This window comes from Osmerus eperlanus, chromosome 24 (assembly GCF_963692335.1).
Source record: "Osmerus eperlanus chromosome 24, fOsmEpe2.1, whole genome shotgun sequence".
NCBI lineage: Eukaryota > Metazoa > Chordata > Actinopteri > Osmeriformes > Osmeridae > Osmerus > Osmerus eperlanus.
In genome coordinates, this window is record NC_085041.1 from 5331020 (window position 1) to 5352074 (window position 21055).

General features: G+C 45.6%; 2 protein-coding genes across 6 annotated transcripts in view; one reads left to right on the top strand and one right to left on the bottom strand.

The window, feature by feature from the left end:
* gabra5 (gamma-aminobutyric acid type A receptor subunit alpha5) overlaps positions 1-20270 on the bottom strand; it is a 25169-nt gene extending 4899 nt beyond the window's left edge. The window contains exons 1-8 of one of the 2 annotated variants that reach the window (XM_062450478.1): positions 16328-16375; positions 15595-16186; positions 14708-14792; positions 14382-14506; positions 13394-13461; positions 12810-13030; positions 9513-9595; positions 805-948 (exon numbers count right to left, since the gene is read on the bottom strand). In XM_062450478.1, the coding sequence (XP_062306462.1) occupies positions 805-948; positions 9513-9595; positions 12810-13030; positions 13394-13461; positions 14382-14506; positions 14708-14790 (724 nt within the window). In that variant the 5' untranslated portion in view covers positions 14791-14792; positions 15595-16186; positions 16328-16375. Of the gene's footprint in view, positions 1-804; positions 949-9512; positions 9596-12809; positions 13031-13393; positions 13462-14381; positions 14507-14707; positions 14793-15594; positions 16187-16327; positions 16376-20005 lie in introns of those variants that run through there. The other variant, XM_062450479.1, reaches the window with a different exon arrangement.
* Positions 1-21055, top strand: part of gabrb3 (gamma-aminobutyric acid type A receptor subunit beta3) — a 42590-nt gene that overhangs the window by 1072 nt on the left and 20463 nt on the right. For 2 of the 4 annotated variants that reach the window (XM_062450473.1, XM_062450475.1), the window contains exons 2-4: positions 17612-17659; positions 20301-20392; positions 20569-20636. In XM_062450473.1, coding sequence (XP_062306457.1) covers positions 17612-17659; positions 20301-20392; positions 20569-20636 — 208 coding nt within the window. Of the gene's footprint in view, positions 1-17611; positions 17660-19553; positions 20222-20300; positions 20393-20568; positions 20637-21055 lie in introns of those variants that run through there. The other 2 variants (XM_062450474.1, XM_062450476.1) reach the window with 2 other exon arrangements.

Sequence of the window (21055 nt, forward strand, 5' to 3'; positions counted from 1 at the left end):
AGCAGGGCCGTTACGGAAGTGCCCTTAACACACACCGCACAAACACAGCTCAGCTTTCAAGTGTTCATTTCTGGTAGCAAAGGTGGGAGAGGGCCTGTATGAGGAATGGCAGTTACGAAATGAGGTGCGACAATGTCTCTGTGAATATGTTTGTGTGGTTTGTGTGTGTGGGGGTGGGTGTGTGTGTCTATCCCATGGCCTGTTTAGCAGGCGTGTTCATGTGTGTTCAGGGCATTCATCAGCAGATGTGCTTAGGTGTGTTCAGGTGTTTTCAACAGCAGAAATGTTCAGGTGTGTTTCTCAACAGGTGTGTTTAGGTGTGATGAGCAGCAGGCGTGTTCAGGTGTATTCGTGTGTGTTAAGATGCGTTCAGCAGCAAGTTTGTTCAGGTGTGTTCAGGTGTGTTAAGATGCGTTCAGCAGCAGGTGTGTTCAGGTGTGTTAAGATGCGTTCAGCAGCAGGTTTGTTCAGGTGTGTTAAGATGCGATCAGCAGCAGGTTTGTTCAGGTGTGTTCAGGTGTGTTAAGATGCGATCAGCAGCAGGTTTGTTCAGGTGTGTTAAGATGCGATCAGCAGCAGGTTTGTTCAGGTGTGTTCAGGTGTGTTAAGATGCGTTCAGCAGCAGGTGTGTTCAGGTGTGTTAAGATGCGTTCAGCAGCAGGTGTGTTCAGGTGTGTTAAGATGCGATCAGCAGCAGGTGTGTTCAGGTGTGTTAAGATGCATTCAGCAGCAGGTGTGTTCAGGTGTGTTAAGATGCGTTCAGCAGCAGGTGTGTTCAGGTGTGTTATATATAAGTAACTGTACCTCGGCTGGTGTAGATATCCTCTGTCCCAGCGGTCTGACCAATGAGGTGGTACTGGTTGAGCCTGGAGCCCTCCTCCGCCACCACCACAGACTTGGCGGCTCCCTGAGTCCACGTGTAGACCACCTCTGAGACAGGATATGCATCTGGGAACAGGAAACAGGAAGCTTAGTCAAACCAGGAAGTCATCCTCGTCCCTGAGGTGTGAGGGTATGTGACGGAATCAAGGATGTTGTTCATGCTCAGGTCCTCTTCCCAGAATGTTGTTTAGATAAAGTTAAAACTAGCTGTCTTAATTTCTGGGTATATTGCAGACATCCCAACCTGCAGAGACTCATTTCCGGGAGGTGGCTTCTCCCCCCCCCCCCCCCCCCCGGGACGCAATCAGGACGTGCGACATGCACCTGTTTAGACCATAAATGACCAATTCCGGGAGATTGTATAGCATTTGCGGGCATCCAGGAGCCGCTATTGAAATGCGGGAGACTCCCGGAGACTTGGGATGTCTGATATTGACAGAAATCACACAATCCTCTTTGTGGTAGGGTTGACCTCCACAGTACATAGACAAATGTGTTTAATTCCTGCCTGGAATACAAGTAATTTTAACAGAACAATGAGAAATGTGAGCACGTTTACACAATGCAGAAAATACTGTAAACGTTAATTATCGTGCTTTTTTTGGTGCCTAATGGATCTATCCAAGTACCGAAATAACAGAATGATAAGGGGAAGGGTGTGATTAAAATGTCAGGACATTTAAAGCTCGCAGAAACAGAGATTAAGTAACCAGAGTATATCCAAGACAAATTGGGAAAGGTGCCAATGTGCAGGGGTCATCACCTCCTGTATTTGGAGCCATTAGATTGTTAGAGGCCTGTGAGGCTCATGATCTAATTCGACAATGTGCCATCAAGTATATATATATATACACACCTAAATGTTTTTTTAAAGACGTATATTTTTTGCATTTTATATGCTTTATTGGACAGAAAAGGCAGGGAGAGAGAATAGAAGACACGCAGCAAAGGGCCCAGGATTAGAACCCAGGCCCCTGTGGTAAGGCCTCATCCTACATGGTACGCACAGTGTGTGCACAGTGCTTATGGCGACCCCTCAGAGGTCATGGTCGATGACCGTCAGGCTGGGGTCTACTAGACGTCACAGAGAAGCCACACATATGCACACACACACACGTACACACCTGTGCTGGAAAAATCTCACCCCCCTTCATATCTTGTTCTCTGCCACTCTCTTTCACTCTCTCTCCCTCGTTATCGCCCTCTCTCCCTATCTCTCAACCTCTGCCTCTCTGCTCCAGTCTCTCTGTTCTTCTGTCGCCCCTCTCTTCCTGTCTCCCTCTTTCTTCCATTCACTCTTGCTTCTTCTCCCTCTCTCTCTCTTTCTGCCTCTCTCTTCCTCTCCCTCCCCTTCACCTCCCCCCCTCTCTCTTCCTGCTTCTGCTACATTACAGCATCCAATCTCTCAGTGTTGTATTAATCCTTGTGCTCAAGTGTACTGCCGTGCACAGCTCCCGACACTGGCTCCAGGCACCTAAACTGGGATTATCTCAGTCTAAGTGCACCGGCCATCGTCTCTGCTCGTCTCTCTCCTGTGCTCTGCTCTCCTCTCGTCTCGTCTCTGCTTCTCTTTGCATCGTTTTCCTCCTCTCTGCTCCTCTCACCTCCTCCCGGCCCTGCTCCCCTCTCCTGCTCCTGTCTCAAGGCCCTGGCTGTGCATCTAAGACTCCTGTTCATTGAGTAGAGGTCATGATAAGCAAGTCTCCGAGTGAGATACCCTATGTGTTTAACTTGAACAAATCCTACAATACTAGTACTATGTGTGTGTGTGTGTGTGTGTGTGTGTGTGTGTGTGTGTGTGTGTGTGCGTGCATGCACGTGTAAATGCAAGCACTGTTTCATAAGCCAAGGAAAGGCCTAAACATGGCCCTGCCATGAGTGATTATTTTCCCTCAGAGAAAAGATAACTAGCGGTGCGTATCGCGAACGCAGATATCTGACTTCCTGCCCCGCCTCAGTCTACGGGAAGTACCTTGAGCTCCGCGTCCAACGCATCGCGAGGACGACGGCAGATAAACACCCAACACAGGGGCTCTCCGTCCTATCTGCACAGGAGATTTCCACCCCCGCTCACGCTGGCCCTTCTTATATTGTTCCTGAGGGAGTCATATTTCAGGCCTAATCTGTGTAATAATATAAGTTAGCCGCCCCCCTGTCCTTCTGCCGTCAGGTGTGTGGAGAGGAGGTAGGAGCGCTGATCTGGACCAGAGCACAGGAGCTGAGATGGAAGAGGGACCAGCTGCACTACACCGCAGCACCTTACTACGTCCAATAACAGCACGGGTTACAGTGACAAGGACAATCAGCCTCCCTTCTCTGATCTGTAACGCTCCACACACCTTCCCGAAGAACCACGCTTGATGACACGTGCCTCGTGGTATAGGTTATATTTTCGAGCACTTACAGTGTACAAAAGAATAGTTCCGATTGAAATTCGGAAGGCGGGGACAGAGGTTGAGCATGACATGGCGCAGTCCTAGGACAGTGGCGGGTCTGCAGGTACAGTAAACCTGCCAGGGGCTGTGGAAACTAAGCCTAATTGGATTGCAGTGTGTCCTGGAGGTGTGGTCTGGCTCTGAGAGCATGTAACCATGCCAGACCTCTAAGGAGCGAACAAGGATCCAGACATCCAAATAGCGAACATGGATAAATACATCCAACAAGTGACCAAGAATACAGACATCCAACTAGTGAACAAGGATACAGACATCCAACTAGTGACCAAGAATACAGACATCCAACTAGTGACCAAGAATACAGACATCCAACTAGTGAACAAGGATACAGACATCCAACTAGTGAACAAGGATACAGACATCCAACTAGTGACCAAGAATACAGACATCCAACTAGTGACCAAGAATACAGACATCCAACTAGTGAACAAGGATACAGACATCCAACTAGTGAACAAGGATACAGACATCCAACTAGTGACCAAGAATACAGACATCCAACTAGTGACCAAGAATACAGACATCCAACTAGTGAACAAGGATACAGACATCCAACTAGTGAACAAGGATACAGACATCCAACTAGTGAACAAGGATAAATACATCCAACTAGTGACCAAGAATACAGACATCCAACTAGTGAACAAGGATACAGACATCCAACTAGTGAACAAGAATACAGACATCCAACGACTGAACATGGATACAGACATCCAACTAGTGAACAAGGATACAGACATCCAACAAGTGAACAAGGATTCAGACATCCAACTAGTGAACAAGGATACAAACATCCAACTAGTGAACAAGGATAAATACATCCAACTAGTGAACAAGGATACAGACATCCAACTAGTGAACAAGGATACAGACATCCAACTAGTGAACAAGGATACAGACATCCAACTAGTGAACAAGGATACAGACATCCAACTAGTGAACAAGGATACAGACATCCAACTAGTGAACAATGATACAAACATCCAACTAGTGAACAAGGATAAGACTTTAAACTAGTGAACAACACTCACTCAACTCCAGACCAGAAAAAGTGTGTAGGAGAGTAGTTCTAATGACATAAAACACATTGGCTATAACCTTTCAGTTGCTTGTATAGAGATAGCATGGGCTGTAGCACAAGTACAAGTGTATTGCAGTGCTTCAATGTTGATCTCTGTATTACAAAGAATAAATCATTTTAGTCTTACAGTTGCATCGGAGGGGATATTTGTGGCAATTTGTATGTGTGTGTGTGTATGTGTGTGTGTGCCTTACTGTGTGTGTGCCTTCGTCTGTGTACGTGCGCGTGTGTATTTCACATGGTGTTGGAAGACAAATGGGTCTGTATGTGTATTTCCTTGAGCTGTCTCTAGCCTGTTAACTAGAAAGCATAAACCTGGGATGCTACCATGTGTGTGTGTGTGTGTGTGTGTGTGTATGTAAGGGAGAAGGGGGTCGGGGACAGATATTTTTGGTGGCAGCGTCGCCATTCTCATCTCATCACTCCTCCATGCTTACAGTTTAACGAGAGCTGATGTGTCTGGGTCCAGAACCACAGCATAGCTGGAGAAGCTGCATCCTCACAGTCCAGGACTGAGAGCGCATTCAGACCCACCCTGTTAAGGGTGTCGTGTTTGAAAGGGAGTATTTTAAAGCCTTGAAGTGCATGGCGAGGGCAAATGGGAATTGCACCGTCACGACGGCACTGCAGAGAACACACGCTGGCAGAGATTGAAATTCTCGACTCAATCATGTTCTTTTTTAAGGGAAGTGGCAACACAGGGAGAGTTCCAGGCCAGATGTCTAGACAGCTGGAGGAGGATGAACATTTAGACAAGCAAACCTGCGTCGTGTCCTCTACTTGTGGCAGAAAATGACATGCAGACCGATCTCTCCTCAGGTGAACTGGAGAACCCTCGACCGACTCAAAGAGAAGGCCAGCTCAAAAGTCGGGTGTCTGCTCTCCAATCGGAGGCAATTTGTGATCTGCTAATTCCAAAACTGTCTTAACTCTCTTTATGGTTCGAAGCCACCGTAATTTGGCATTCTTGATGGGGTCTAAATCATTCGAGGTATGCCTCGGGATATGCACACACAATCACCCGTCGTTAACAAGTCTCCATTCCCCCTCCCCCTCCCCCTCCTCCTCTCTACTTCCCTTAAATAACCCCGAAAGTCGGTGCGCCCGCAGGCTCTCATCGAACAGACCCAGGATGTCCACACAAGGATCCCAGCGTGCCAGCAGCTTCACGCCCGTGCTTTGACGTCCAACCTGAAAATCCCTCCCTCTTAACTCAGGGATTACACGGTGGCTCCCCTCCCGAACGCCCCCTCGTCCTCCTGCTGGGACACCTTCCAGCAGGGCCGAATTAACCAAGTCAGGCCACGGGTCACTCCCCCACTCTGTACCTGACGTGATTTAGCGAGGACGAGATTTAGCATGGGGCTGTAATCTCTATTGTAAATCAGAATGAGGGGTTGTGTTTCGCTTAGAAGGGCAAGATGCTCTTCTCGACATCGAGGTCTTGGATTACCCGGTTGTTTTTTTTCCGCCACAGGTCTGAGTGAGGGGGGGGGGGGGGGGATCTGTTTTAGCTGCCGTTCCAGAGAGACGGTGGGTCTGAAAAAACATTAAGATTTGCATCCCCCCCCATAAACTGTGCTCCCTCCTGCGTGCGAGAGGCCCCCGGAGGCAGCAATATTGGGGTGGAGATAGCGATGTTTACAGCTGAGAAAAAATCACTGGCTTAATATGTGCCCTGACCGGACAGGTGCAGGGTTAAATAGACACGGCAAAGACTGAGAATGGGAAATCGTTCTCAATGTGCTTACACTGTCCTGGGGGTGGAACAGACTGGGAGGGCTAACCTGAAAACATACTTAGGTTGATTGGTCTTCAATGTCCATTAAGGCCTCGAGGGAGGGTATAGCTCAGTGGTTAGAGCACTTGACTGAGAATCAAGAGGTCCAAACCCCTGTGGATTGTATGTCGCTTTGGATAAAACTGTCTGCTATTGTATTACATTATTATGTTATCATATGGGAAGGATGTAATGTACATTGCTGTGGGATAATTAATACATTTCTGAGGCAGAGCTCAAAGGCTGCTAAAACCTTTCATGTTTGTGCGGTGTGTATATCGATGTGTAGAGAAGGTACTTGATAGTTACCATGGGAATATGGGAGGTTTCTGTCCAGTCTACAGCAAATAACTGCACATAATCCAGAAGATGGTGTTTTATCTTTACTTTCTGAAATTGAGCAATTTCATTTATCCGTGTACTGTGTTTGCTTGGGGCATGTAGGGGTTATTCATCTTACAGACTACCTGGGGTATTACCATGTTCTGAGTGCAGCATACAAAAGGGTAAACACGTATATGTACCTCCTCGACCATTAACTAATGCTTATGATCTATGTCAGTGTATTACTATATCTGCCCCTCCAGTTATTATTCCGTTCATTCCATCTCTCTCTTGTTCTGTCCTCTGGTTCCAGGGAAATATGCTGTTGTCTTGCGCGTGTTCAAACCTTGTATTAGTTCAGTTAATGTGCAATTGTTCCATATTAGCGTGGCAGGGGCTGATGGTGACTGTGTTTTGGATGTACCTGTTAGAGGAATAATGGGAGAGATACAAATTGTCTTTAGAGCGATGACAATCGTTTCCATAGAGACAGGGGATGAGTGGGAAGCCAGCAGGCTCGTGTGTGATGTTTTATGAGTGGCGTCTGAAAACAGGGGCTGGGTGTAGCTCAGTGGTTAGAGCACTCGAGATCGAGGTTGAAGGTTCAAGTTCCCACCCTGTGCTTTCCCTCGCTGTGGACAAAAGTGTCTGCTAAATGAATATCTTGTTCTGATCATTATGGGAAAAGAAGAGTCAGAGAGAGAGGGAGGGAGGGAGTATGAACAGAGGGGCTGGGGGTGACGAGGAGCAGAAAGCAAAGCGCTGCGAGGTGATTAAAGTAGCGCAAGATAAGACAGGCTCTGCGTGGCATCTGATCATCAGAGAGCAGGGGGCATTAGGACCCAGGGATTAGCCGCCATTAATGGAGCCGGCGCGACCACGGAAACCTCTCCGGCTTACAGGTTTAGCTCAGTGGTTAGAGCGTCCGACTGCAGATCGAGAGGTCGCAGGTGCAAACGTCCCTCTGGAGGCAACTGCTAAACGAATACACAACCTGCCATTTCAGCGACACACACGACAAAGGGCACAGCTACTGGTGTGCTGCTTGTGGAGACAGTGATTTATGAGGGAGGTGTCCTTAGACCTACGTGTGTGTGTCAAATCTCCCCTGGACAGAATGTGGGTGAGACGTCGAGTCCCGATCCCCCCGAATGACAACCCTCATGAGAGTAGGAAGTACATCTCTCCACCACCTGCCAATTCCACCAATCAGGTTGCCTTCATGTGGAAGCAGTGATTTATCATCATAATGAATTCATTTAGCAGATGCTTTCATCCAAAAGTGACACAAAGGGAGGACTGGTACCAACAATCTCTTGATCTGCAGTGAAATGCCACTAAGAAGAGGTGGCTGTGCTCTAAGCATTAAGGGATAAAAGTAAGGGGTGGGTTTCTGAAAAGTACAGTTAATGTCCTGTCTGTGTGTGTTGCTTCCTGATCTCCTGTCGTCCCAGCAGCTTCCTGCTAATCTCCATGACAACCTTGAGGAGGGGGAGGGGCTCACCTCTAAGATTCACTGCAATCAGTGTGACTCCGCCCGCTTTCTTAAACAACTAATTCTCAGGAGACCTGAGGTCTGGAGCCAGAAACCTTCTGTTGGGCCTATGATGGAGCTCTGTGGTGAGGCCCACAAAGGAGCTCTGTGGTGAGGCCCAAGAAGGAGCTCTGTGGTGAGGCTCATGAAGGAGCTCTGTGGTGAGGCCCAAGAAGGAGCTCTGTGGTGAGGCTCATGAAGGAGCTCTGTGGTGAGGCCCATGAAGGAGCTCTGTGGCGAGGCCCATGAAGGAGTTCTGTGGTGAGGCTCATGAAGGAGCTCTGTGGTGAGGCTCATGAAGGAGCTCTGTGGTGAGGCCCATGAAGGAGTTATGTGGTGAGGCCCATGAAGGAGCTCTGTGGTGAGGGCCATGAAGGAGTTCTGTGGTGAGGCCCATGAATGAGCTCTGTGGTGAGGCCCATGAAGGAGCTCTGTGGTGAGGGCCAGGAGAGCGTGAGATCCTCCCAAAGCCAGTCCTGAAATAACCCCCAGTACCATGGCTCCAGGGAAGGCCTCCAGGCGCTAATCTTAATCCGCTCCGACAGGAAGTCCCAGATATTCCTGTCCAGTTCTGCCCTGGGAGGTTCACTGTGAGGCGGCCTAACTGGCTTAGAGACCACTAGCGTGGCTGCTAATGCAGGCACATGACTTAGTGTGAGACTATTAAAAATGTGCATGGTGCTAATTCAGAGTCTTGGCGGAGGCATGCGTGTGTTTGTGTGTGTGCATCGTATGTGTGTCTGCATTTGTGTGTGCGTCTTGCGTACTTGTGTGTGTGTGTGTGTGTGTGTGTGTGTGTGTATATGTGTTTGTCCAGAAGAATGTCCCACATCTCTTTTGTACAAGACGTCGGTGAGTGGTCAAGTCAGATTCCCCTGCTGTACATCTGACAGATTGACTAATGACTTCATCATGAGTAGGGTGTCATGGTAACCCCTCCATTGCCCCAGCAACCATGCACGAGGGAGAAACTGTCGACCGTACCTACCTACATTCCTCTCTGCTAACTACACACCTTCTTGGAGGCTGATATTCTGCATGACAATTACTGTTTGCCGAGACTATCATGAGATGTACTTGGGTGCACTTCACCCTGCTGAAATGAAATCAGTGGATCGGTCCCATTAAGAATGGTGTTTGTGATGCAAATCAAATGAACCTTAGGTAAACTGAAATACTTTTGTGTGTATTTGTTCTCTGTTACTGATTCAAGTCTGTAATCAGGCATTACTTCCTGGTTCGTATGACGTTGTCAGGGTAACCCCCAGAACTACAGAGAATTTGACAGTCTTGTCTCTATATGGTTTTAATTACAAAAGTACCGCCGGTGGCCTGCGATGTATTTATTTTACTTCTTCAAATCCTAGTCTCATAGATTTTTTATAATTGTTTATATTGTTCGTTAAATTAGTTCTTTTAAAATGCAAACTTTAGTTTTGGAAAACCAGTACTCACAGCTTCCGAACTTGAGTGGACAAGCGTGAGCGTCCATGGGGAAGTCCTCCAGCTGCATGGGACACTCAGCCGAGATGGTCAGTCTGAAAAACAACAACATTCACAAACCCATCTGAGTATCTGTCAACTCATTATGTTCAGAATTCAAATCTGGATCCATATTTCTCAAACAACACAAAGACTTTATTTTTTAGAGTGATGAAGACTTGCGCATGCGGACGGAACCACACGCGCGTGCAGGGAGCATATTTGTAGGGATATTAATTTATCATTCATGATCAATTATTGTTCAAAATTCATCAGTTGTGTAGTTAAGTACATAATTATTGTCAGTGATAATACTGTGATCATGGTATTGAATGTGGCCGTTGTTCTGCCTATAGTCAAACCACATGTAGAGCAAGAGCGCCATCTGCTGTAGAAGAAGTGTACCACAGGATTTCAAGCAAATCTTCTCTTTCTCACTCTTTTCTCTCTCTCTCTCTCTCTCTCCTAATAATTGTCTTCCCATCTTTCTCCCTCCGTCTCACCACCTCTCTCTTTCAGACACTCACATGTACAAACACAGACAAACTCACAAAAGCTAGCCACACACACACACACACACACACATAACATCTTTAATCAGTAGTTTAACAAACAAATCAATGCGTTATTTTACAGGTTTAATCACTATACCCTATAGGTATTCTCAAACTGGTGTTATACTGCCCTCTGGTGACAAATGAAAACCGAGGTAATTCACCTCCGTTGGTGTAATGCCGCCCTCTGGTGGCCAGTCTTCGTTATTACAAGCGTGTGCCTCCGGAAGTGGGCAACGCATTTACATCTCAATTGGGTTTTCAAATTAAATTAGGGACAGAATAATATCTAAAACTCGCTTTAAAGTTAGATAAAATACATGATTGTAAAGCCAAACCCGTTTTGAGCATTTTATCATAGGTTTTTGTCAAGGGAACGCCTCCGTGTGTGTGTCCATATGGCTTTCAAACAGCAGTCTTTCATTTCCAAGTCAATTATGTTCCTCACAAAGCCAACCAGCTTCCATTTACGGCCACTGATTGTACTGTCGATGTTAACATTGTTAGGGAAAGAAAGTGTCCGTTCTACCGATGTTCATCTCAGATCAATGCTCTGCTGAGCGCGAGAGAGGCATGTCATTAGCAAGGCCACACAAAAAGAACACAATACCCTGATAATCCATATACCCCAGCTGCCTCCAGGCATTCTGGCATGTTTGTGACGATGACTAACATCCTCACATAAACCTCTTGGTCTCGGTAAATACTTCACAAGCGCTGAAAGCCTTTAATTAGAGAAGCCAAGACAGTTAAATGGGCTCCTGAACGCATCACTCAGATCTAAAAAACTTCACTCAAAGCTTTTCCAACTGCAAACACTACCGCAACAGACAAACATTTTACAAATCTTCATTTGGCAAACATACACACAGTGTGAATAGTCACATACAAACAGTATAAGTAACAGTACACAGAGCACAGTAATTGTTTGTCTCATTATGCTTGTAAAAACATGAACGTTAGGTTAGACTTCAAACAGGCACTACTGTGCTCTTTATTGAAAAGCACTGAAGATTCATAGAGTGGAACTGTACAGTATTGACGTAATAAGGAATTCAGTATGAGAGGCATTTTATGGTACAGTAGCTAAATTGGGAACTGCACTTCTTGTTTGTACAGCCACTGTAGAAGGGTAACGCATGCATAAATGAGTCCTTTAATACTCTGGTTCCAGCCTCAGAAGTGCATTAAGAGCTTGTTGTAAACGGGCTCTAATGGCCAATAGTGTAAGCAAATGTAGCATGGCTAGATGGCTGAAAGTCAGACTATGTGAGATCAATGGTCATGGTTCACATAATGTGTCCACATCCATTTCCGGATTTTAGCATTAATATTTGATTTGTAATTTGGCTATCAGTCAAACTGATTCCACTGGAAGCAGTTAGGAATCGATTCCCCCTTGTCGTTATTACAAAAGGAGCACATGTAGTCTTGAATGCTTTCTTTGGGAACTGTGTCTGGGTTGTATCAAGAGCACTATAGTCGTTAGAACATCGGATACCACTGCACTACCACTTCTTGGTCAACTGACATCAAGTATATTACAGCATTAGTAAATAGACAACCCCTACTTTAGCTATGTTCTTCTGTGCATTGGCAAATTAAAAGCTATCATACATCTTTCCGTGACCTGTGAGGACATGTCCACCAGAGCAGCTTGCTACACGGACTAGCACAATCCAGCAGAGTTGAATGTGTTTGAGGTGACCGAGAGAAAGAAAGGGAGATTGTATGCGCGCGTGTGTGTGTACTAATGAGGAGCATACAGTCAGGACAAGTTAACTTACAAGCCCCCCTCTCTGTCTCTCCCTCAAAACCCCGAAACAGAATCACTGACTGTTCCTGTCGAGACCAGAGACTGCTGGAGCTGTGGGTGGGTGGGTGGGTGGGTGGGTGGGTGGTGGAATGTCGGTAAAGATGGAATAAAGCTAGCTACAGCAAAAGGAGCCCGGTGTTTTCTTCCCCTCTCCTCCATGCCAATGTCTCTTTGCTCCGGCAGTGTGGTTAATGGAGCAGATACGAGATGGAGGGAGCGCAATCAGAGAAGGAGAGGAAAGAGGAAAGGAGGAGGAGGAGGCAAAAAACTCGGCACAAAGAAGCCTCCAGCTCCTCCACTGTCCCAGTCGTCTGCCTCGGAGGACTGGGTCAGGCAAACATGGGCTGCCCGCTCGCAAGGTCACGTGACCCGCTTGCAGGGGAAAGGAGCGCTTGACGAGCCGTCGGAGCTGCAGTCCTGGGTGGGAGAGCTAGTGGTGTGTACTCATTCAGTCAGTCCCCAGGGGCTTCTCTCTCACACTCTGCTTTTACAGTTCAGCCCCGTGCCAAGACCCCTTTAAACCGATACGCCTCCTTAATTACTGAAATACTGGTGGATCCAAGTCCTTCTGATCCTTGATCTTCCACTGTACTTTCTACATGCCCTATTTGTGCATTGCTTTGGATAAAAATGTCAACTAAATGACTCGAATATGCAAATGTGGTTTAAAGTGGCACAAGATGCAAAGATTAGGCTTTTTTTTTTTTCATGCATTCAGACTCTTTTGTTTCAAACCTTCTTCCACCACAGAGTCAGTGGGGTGTTTGATCATCTGCCTGACACTCATGACTAATAAATGAGCAGACGGCACACTCGGGCCTCATGAGAGAGAGAGGGAGAGAGAGCCTAGATAAACAGCGCCGTGGCGCGTCAGCCCGAGGCGGCGAGCCCGTCGCTCACCTCATGGTGTAGAGCAGCGTCCCGTCGTCCTTCAGGCGCAGCAGCTTGTTGGGGGTGGTCATGTTGTGGGCGATGGACTTCTTCCCGTTGAGGAAGAAGGTGTCGGGCGTCCAGATGTTGCTGGCCAGCAGGTTGTTCAGGGGGAGCATCTCCATGGGACCCTTGAAGCACAGGCGCTCGTCCTTCCAGCTCTGGCGGAAAAAGACGTCGATGGTGTATTCCTGCAGAGAAGAAGAGCCGTGCTATTAGCCTGGCCACGGGCCGAGAACCAAAACAGAGAACAGGAACCAGAATGGGTACTATTAGCCTGGCCATGAGCCAAGAACCAGGACAGGAGCAGGACTGAGTCCATTGATCATATGGATGACCCTTACAAATGGGGCGAGTGCTTTTTCGTTTTGAAGATCCTAAAGAACAAAGCCGTTTTTCAAATTCAAATGCTCACATAAATCAGAAACTGGTAATGATAAACGATATATGAATCAGTGAACTGTGAATGATCAGTGAATGAATGAACTGTACTGTTCCAGTACTGTAGGACACGCATGTGTTACAGTGAGTGGAGATCCTAAAGTAGGCCTTACCATCTCAGTGTCTGAGACCGGTCCGAAGCTGGTGACGAAGATGTTTGTCTTGATCTCAGTCACCTTCTCTGCACAGCGGGAAGCAAACACAGCACAGACGGGTGAGGGTGAGGGGAGCACCCGACCTTTGACCTTTACTCTTTGTTTTGTGGTGTACTGTAAAACGCAGGTCCATGGTATCATTTACTTACAAATGCACTCAACATTCTAAATCTGTTAATGGATTCAATCTCAATTTGTTTAAAGGATTAAAACAAAGATAGTTACAGCTTAGCACGGCTGAAACCACATCACCACATATGATATTTAATGTCTTTTCTGGACAGTAATTACACAGCAAACGACTATCTCCCCCAAGGTGGTGAAATTCTGTTCAGTAACCTATCAGTTCAGTAAGATATTCAAACACTTCTCTCGCTTACATTGGTCTTAGTCCGCTGAGAACAACGAAGGCTGCTCTCGTGAAAAGAGAAGCTTGTCAAGGTCACCAGCATTCCTGCTAACAGGCAGTACTCTGTAGTGGCAGTGATTCAGTGTGCCGGCAGTGTCATTGATTCACTCTCAGGACCAAACAATTACTGTGATCATGATTCTTTGTCTGCTGTCCACCTCAGTGAGTATGAATACAAGATTGTCCCGGCCTGGATGAATGGGGGACTCATGTGACAATAGACTGCAATGTTTCCTTCATGAAGAGTGTAGGTGAGGACTGGGGGGGGGGGGGGTAGGGTGTTCTTATGATTATATTCATACAAGCTTCACGGACACAGTGTACATCTGAATCTCAATGTGAATAATTTTACTGTATAAAAACTGTGAACGATCGTACACTGTGCAAACTATACCCGCCCTCTCCCGCCCCCCAAAACCATAATGAATAGCACCTTTTAATGTATTATACTGCGTGTGCACTCTGATGCACACGTGGAGAGGTGGAGCAAGGTGGAGAGAACTGCGGATGTTTAGGAGGTGTGCGCCGCCTGCTTACCTCCCAGACCGGGGCGGAGTCTGTTGTCATAGCCGTCCAGCAATCCGTCAAGGATTCGGGTAAAAATGGTAATGTTGTCATTAAGTTCTGCCTCTTTGGGAGTTCCAGTTGATATCTGGGAGAAGCTGTATGATAAAAGAAGAATAACAGCAGGAACTTTTTTAACGTTTAAGATATCTCTTTCCAGCATTGAGATGAGCCTGCTTAAAGAAGCCAAAATACGATATAATATAATCCTGCTTTTACGTAAGATATGAATATAGTCCATAAATAGTATGGTTTTCCCGACGCCTACGGGAAATATGCAGTGGAAGTTCGCATCTCACCTCAGACGCCAGGTGATGCTGACAAGCCCGACATAAACCCACAGCCTCGTCATTGCAGAGCCGCAGCGCATCCCATCGCCCATTCCTGTAACAAAGTCACGTTCAAGATCGTGTTTTCAGCGGGACAGAGGGGAGAAACTGAAGACGCTTGATATAAATCGTGTCTTAAAGTTGCGTGGTGTCGTCCACTTACAAAACCTGCAGTGTGTGCAGAGTGTGGCTGCGTGCGTAAAGCGCGCGGACCACTGTTAGTTCTAAATAAAATCATTCATCTATCAGTCTCTTCAAGGCATATCAAGCTAATTAGGAAAAAGACGTCTTCTACTCCTCGTTTATGCAGATAACAGTGATTATTAAACGTCAAAAAGATGAATGAAAATAATGATAATAATAGATTATTAGAAGATTATGATTACAGGTAATTACAAATACAAATTTGGCCATTTATCATTTTCACTATTGTCTATTAATTATGTGATTTATACCCTGTTATATATTTGGTGTTATATAGGGTATTGTATCCATTGAGGTCATGAAAGAAGCATCTATTGTATGCTTAAAAGGACTACAAATATAGCCAGTGTACTTTATTTGTCTTGTGAATGTCCCGCCAAGATGCGTATTTAATCACATGCAATACTTCCTTTCAGCCGGCCTAATAATACCGAGAATCTGCCTATACAATCATCAAATCACAGTGTTCATTGTTCATCATAGTACAGTCTCCAACAATGAGCCCTTTGTTATACACCCCCAAAATCGCATAAACTGCAATGAAATAATAGTTACAGGGAATGTGCTGATAGGCATCTCTGTCAGAGTTTATAAAGAATGAACGCCGTATTTTTCTCCAAATCAATGATGTCGTGTCTGAGCGGGATCTGTACCTGTACTGTGGTGAGAACGTTATTGATAAGGACTGTATTCCATTTGAACCTCGAGGCAAATCCCGCAATGTAATCTGTTCCTCTGCTGGACCCTGGCTCCCCTTCAGAAACACCCTGCGTTGCTAAAGATTGTGCGGACCCAGCATTGTAGGTAATTGTCCCTCGTTTACGACTCACTGATGAACTCAGTCATTGATCAAGGCTTCCTCATCTTTTAGACATTCCTCACGTCTCCATATTTCTTACATTCCGGTGCTGCAACGACAAACATTAAAATGCCTCTCGTTGGTCTCCCGACGTTCACCGCCGCCGGTCTGAACCCCAATGAGTGTGCCGTCCTTTTCACTGGACCCACAATTTTCTTTCCTCCAATACTCACACAGCCCACTACATCTAATCACACTGCATTCAATGTTTGCTGCACAGGCAGCTAAGCGCAGTTGCGAAAGCTTACCGCACAGTTCTGCTGCGCCGTCAAACTTCCACCGCTTGTTCCTGCGCTGATGGATCTGACTGACGCTCAGATTGTAACGGCTAATATTTGGAATCAAAGTTGAGGGACTTCACCTCCGTTCGTACACCATAATTGCCCCTCGGGGGGGAAATGAGAGGTTGCTAGAGGTTGGACGATCGCCTCTGTCGATGGGATTTGTTTGCCCCAGGGCAATGATTAAAACGGTGGTAGCAAATTCAGAGGGTTTCCCAACAATTCTGCTGACTTGGCATCCCTTACTTTTCCATTAGACTCTGTGCGTCCTACACTCTTGAGGAAATCCAATACTGTATCCAAAGCAAGTTATTTTGTGACAAATTGCCATCAATATGTTACTTTGCATTAGTGTTCTTGCGATAGTGATCCAGAAACAGCGGTCTGTTCTATCCTTTAAATGGTGCACCTCTAGTCAAAGGAACTGTCTTATTGTAGGATAACTACTGGCTTTTGATTAAGATGTTATGCTGGATGGAGAGCGAGACAGAGATAGATGGAGAGAAAGAGTGCGTGCGTGCGAATGTGTGTTTGTGTGTGTATGTGAAGACAGAGTAGTTACAAAGACTACCATGAGAGGGATCTCGTATTCCATGTTCAGATTATTTTATAACAGTGGGAATAAATCACTGTTCTTGTTGCTATATAGGATGTCGTGAAACATTTGATTTAATCCTTTTTGCTTTTGACATTGGGATGTGAAGATTACACTGGGGTTTTCCATTTATCAAAAATGTTACAGAGCGCACATAAATCAACCGTTATGTGATAGCCTATCATTGCGCTCTCATCGCCCATGTAACGTATAACACCTAAATAGGCTATGTAATGTATCATAAATATGCGTCACAACCAGATTTGAGCAGAGTGAAATATATTGAATATGTATGATGATTCATTAGTCTTCAGAATACACGACGAGGGTGGTGGCAGGACGAGTAGCAGTTTAAGCCAGATTGATGCCGCTTTTAACTTTTAGTAACCTTCCAGTAAAAAAAGTAAAAAGAAAAATACCATACACACGCGTAACCCTGTCAGTAGCAACTTAGCTCAAGTAAAGCCAACTCTAGGAGAAAATACTGTTTTTTATTTACAGTTTAGTCTTGCAGACAATGGAGATTGAAAATGATTGACGTTCTTTGCTGGCAGATAGTACTACTGCTACTGGTAAATAACGAGGCTTTCAAGAACAGCGGGAGTCAAGCCACAACACGCGTAAGGGCCATGTCCCCATAGCCTGGTGGGAGTTTGTGCATAGAATGGTATTGGCTATGGGTACAAAACGACTTGTGAATATTGGTACCAAGCACCACATCTTGGTCAGGATATGTCCGCGATTTGAACGTATACTTTCTTTCACGTTACTTGTAGGCTATGTGTCGTGTTTAAATGTACGAGTTTATCTCCACCATGGAAGAAATATGTGTTGTATCGAACTAAATGTAGACATTTAAGAACCTGTCACTGCATCCACTTCATGAATCTTATACGCAAGAAAAATGTATTGTTTTTTTATCTTCCTTTCTTCAGGAATGCTGTGGACGGGAATAAAAAGTTGTTTGCCATTTACGACACAAGGTAATTATAACCAACGATCTATTTTATTTTTGTATTCTGGATAAATCTGTCAAATGAAACAAGTGATCTGTTCAATCTCTTCTAATGGAACAAGGTCGGTTTCAGTTTCAAAAAGGGATATCTGTAACACAAAGAAATTGGTTGAAGGGAACAGTCAGCTAAAGATCGTTGTCGTTCCCCTGCAGCGATATCAGCTTGAGCACTGATATCCCCTACGGCTGATTAGAAAAACATAACTTTCCATGTGAATCCATCGAGCGAGGAGCGTAAAGGAAGAGTCACAAACATGTTCACTCTTAACTTCTTCCACGAGGCCGGAGAATCCAGAAAAGCTTCACTAAAAAGATAAAGCTCTGGTTTTGCTTAAACGCACACTCTTCCGCGCGCAGATGCACGCGGCCCTTCACAGACCAAGGTTGAAGACGTGCTTCTCCTCTCTCTGCCCACACTTCAGCTCTGGGCCTGAGAGTGCGAGTGGGTGCTGCGCGTGTGGAGGTGCTTGCTGGGTAGGACCTGAGAGGGCTCTCGTGTTATCTATGTAAACCAATGATGCATTCAAATATATGTATACACATATTGTAACACAGGCCCAACACCAAATGGTAACAGTTTTACACACTTCAAAGAAACTCCCTATGACGATGTTTGAATATGATATAGTTCCATTTCTTTGTTAGGGAATATAAGTTGACATCTGCAAGGGAGTCAGTGGCTGAGCGGTTAGAGAATCGGGCTAGTAATCAGAAGGTCGCTGGTTCGATTCCCGGCCGTGTCAAATGACGTTGTGTCCTTGGGCAAGGCACTTCACCCTACTTGCCTCGGGGGAATGTCCCTGTACTTACTGTAAGTCGCTCTGGATAAGAGCGTCTGCTAAATGATTAAATGTAAATCTGTAAGCCAACAGTAAAACATCTTAGAGCTGAACATAGTCTCCCACCAACAATTGTTTGTAACCTATTATCATGCCTTTCATTGGGCTTTGGAATCCGTCTAATGCAGCTCCCGGAAGTAACCCACAACCGTCTCCTCTCCAGAAGGCCATTAGAGGAGCCTAGAAAACTAATGGAGTATGGATATTTAGATCTCCTCGAAACCATTGCCATGGACCTCAACACACACATACACTCACAGACACACACCACGCGTGCGCACAGACACACACACCAGGCCACTTAAGTCCTTTACGTTACATAAAAAACAACTAATTTTTGCACACAGCTCTTTGTAAGCATGAGGATGGTGTAGGAGAGGTTTATTTTAGGAATCGTACTGATCCGCAGTGTTTAGTGTCCTTATTCCAAACTCTTACGTCAGTCTTTCTGATATAGATCATATCTTCATATTCACGTCTTGAGAAAAAAACTATAGTAGCATATGAATTTTCATCATTGGTCTGTTAAGGGGGACACATTCCCACTGGTGACATGGACTGATATTCCGCCCCGTCACATTTGACTGGATACGGGGGACACACTCACCCATGACTCTTTGTATTGGTCCCTCTCACTTTTCACTCACCGAAGTCACGGCATGCGTTCGGGGAAGGGTCAGGTCTCGCGTGAATTTTTCAAGCTTACCCAAGTTATTATGTAGTCTTTTTAAACGAATAACCGCCTCTTTTGACTATAGCTTACTCCCCCTCGATTCACCAGATTCTCTTAGCAAATGAATGTAGTGCGCCATAGGCGACGTTAATGCGGAATAGGCGACGTTAAACCAGTACCCGGCTGAGCGGGGTTGAGACCAACCGGTCGGCACTTAAGCGTTTTATCGTAGGCTAAAACCCCAGCGAGCGCACGGGTGTTAACCAGAGACAATTCTCCTGCTGAATGAATTGGTGCTGCCTGGCTCTTGCCTCTTGATGAACTCTCTTGTTCTACCAATCAGCAAAAAACGCCTCAACAAGCTCTCCGACTACTGTATCACGTGGCTCCCAGTGCTGGTAGTAGTACCCTATTTCATAGGTAGCCGTATCCCTCGAACTCGAACCCAGACTGCATGGCAAAGGAGAGTATTGTACATTGATGCCGACGAGCCCGCTGCCAAAAAAACTAGTGATGACAACATGGATATCTGATGATGGAAATTGTACGCGTACTGTCGGACCGACTCTTGACACTTTCTCGGCGAGATTTTGAAGAACTGTTCACCAACCAAGCTTAACAAAGCAAAAGGCTGCTAAAGACAGTCTAAAGAATGAAGACTTGGCGGAGCCCCAACTACTATAGGTCGCTGCCATCACTGGCAACGGTTTGCGCAAAATGTGTGGTGTTCACCAAATGGGCTGCTGCTCAATAATATTTTTATACTCAAGAGATAAACATCGGATTAATCCATAGTTCTCACCTGACCCAGGGACTTCGGGAGATAAGAAATAAGGTAGTTGAACGCCACCGAAGTAACACAGTCTGTGGTCATTTTTTTCATTTGTTGAACGCTGGAAAACCTTGACATCCGTTCAGTCGCTCAGAGACTACAAGGAATGTGGGGATTCGCGAAAAAAGGGCTATTGGACGTTCTTTCGTTGCCACTAATTGTGGCAGTGATGTGCTGTGCCCAGAGGTAAGTGTTGTAGATGAATGGTAAACGGGGTAACCCGAGTTGTCTTCAAATGGCTGTAATCCTGGTCTCTCTGTTTCAGCGTCAACGAACCGGGGAATATGTCTTTTGTAAAGGACACTGTGGATAAACTGTTGAAAGGTTATGATATCCGCCTTCGCCCCGACTTTGGAGGTACGCAGTAGAAGTTTATTTTACAGTTTTGTTCACAAACGTTAAAGAAAATCATAATCTGGACTGTGCATGAAGTAATTATACACATAATAGTTGATATATGCAGTAAATAAACATATACAATTCTAATGACAATCACTGACGACGTTGTTTAATTGCATACTCCTATTTCTTAGGTGCCCCGGTCGCTGTTGGGATGAGTATAGACGTGGCAAGCATAGATAGGGTGTCAGAAGTCAATATGGTAAGTACTTATACGTTCTTGCTAAGTACTTTTGATAAAGCAATTGTTTATTCTTTGTTCATTAGTGTCATAAAGCTAATGGAGTACACACATCATTCAGTTACCTAACTTCCAATGCTAACGAAGCATTAGGAGTTTTGAAAATGCATAAAGTCCAAGCATCATTGTGTGCCTCTGGAGTGTGAGAGAGAAAGTCATCGGGGCTTGCTACAAAGCAGGTGCTCAAGGTTCAGTTTGAGGTGGGTCTGTCCACGTGCCTGTTCCTGACATGCAGTCAATACAGCCTATATAGTTTGTAGCCCCTTGAATGCTCCCGAGGGGGAAAAGAAAATCAATGTTAGTTTTAAAGAAGAAATCTTTAACTGGAAGAAATCAGTTTCCGCAAGGTGCACATGTACAGTAAATCACCCAGTTGCCCA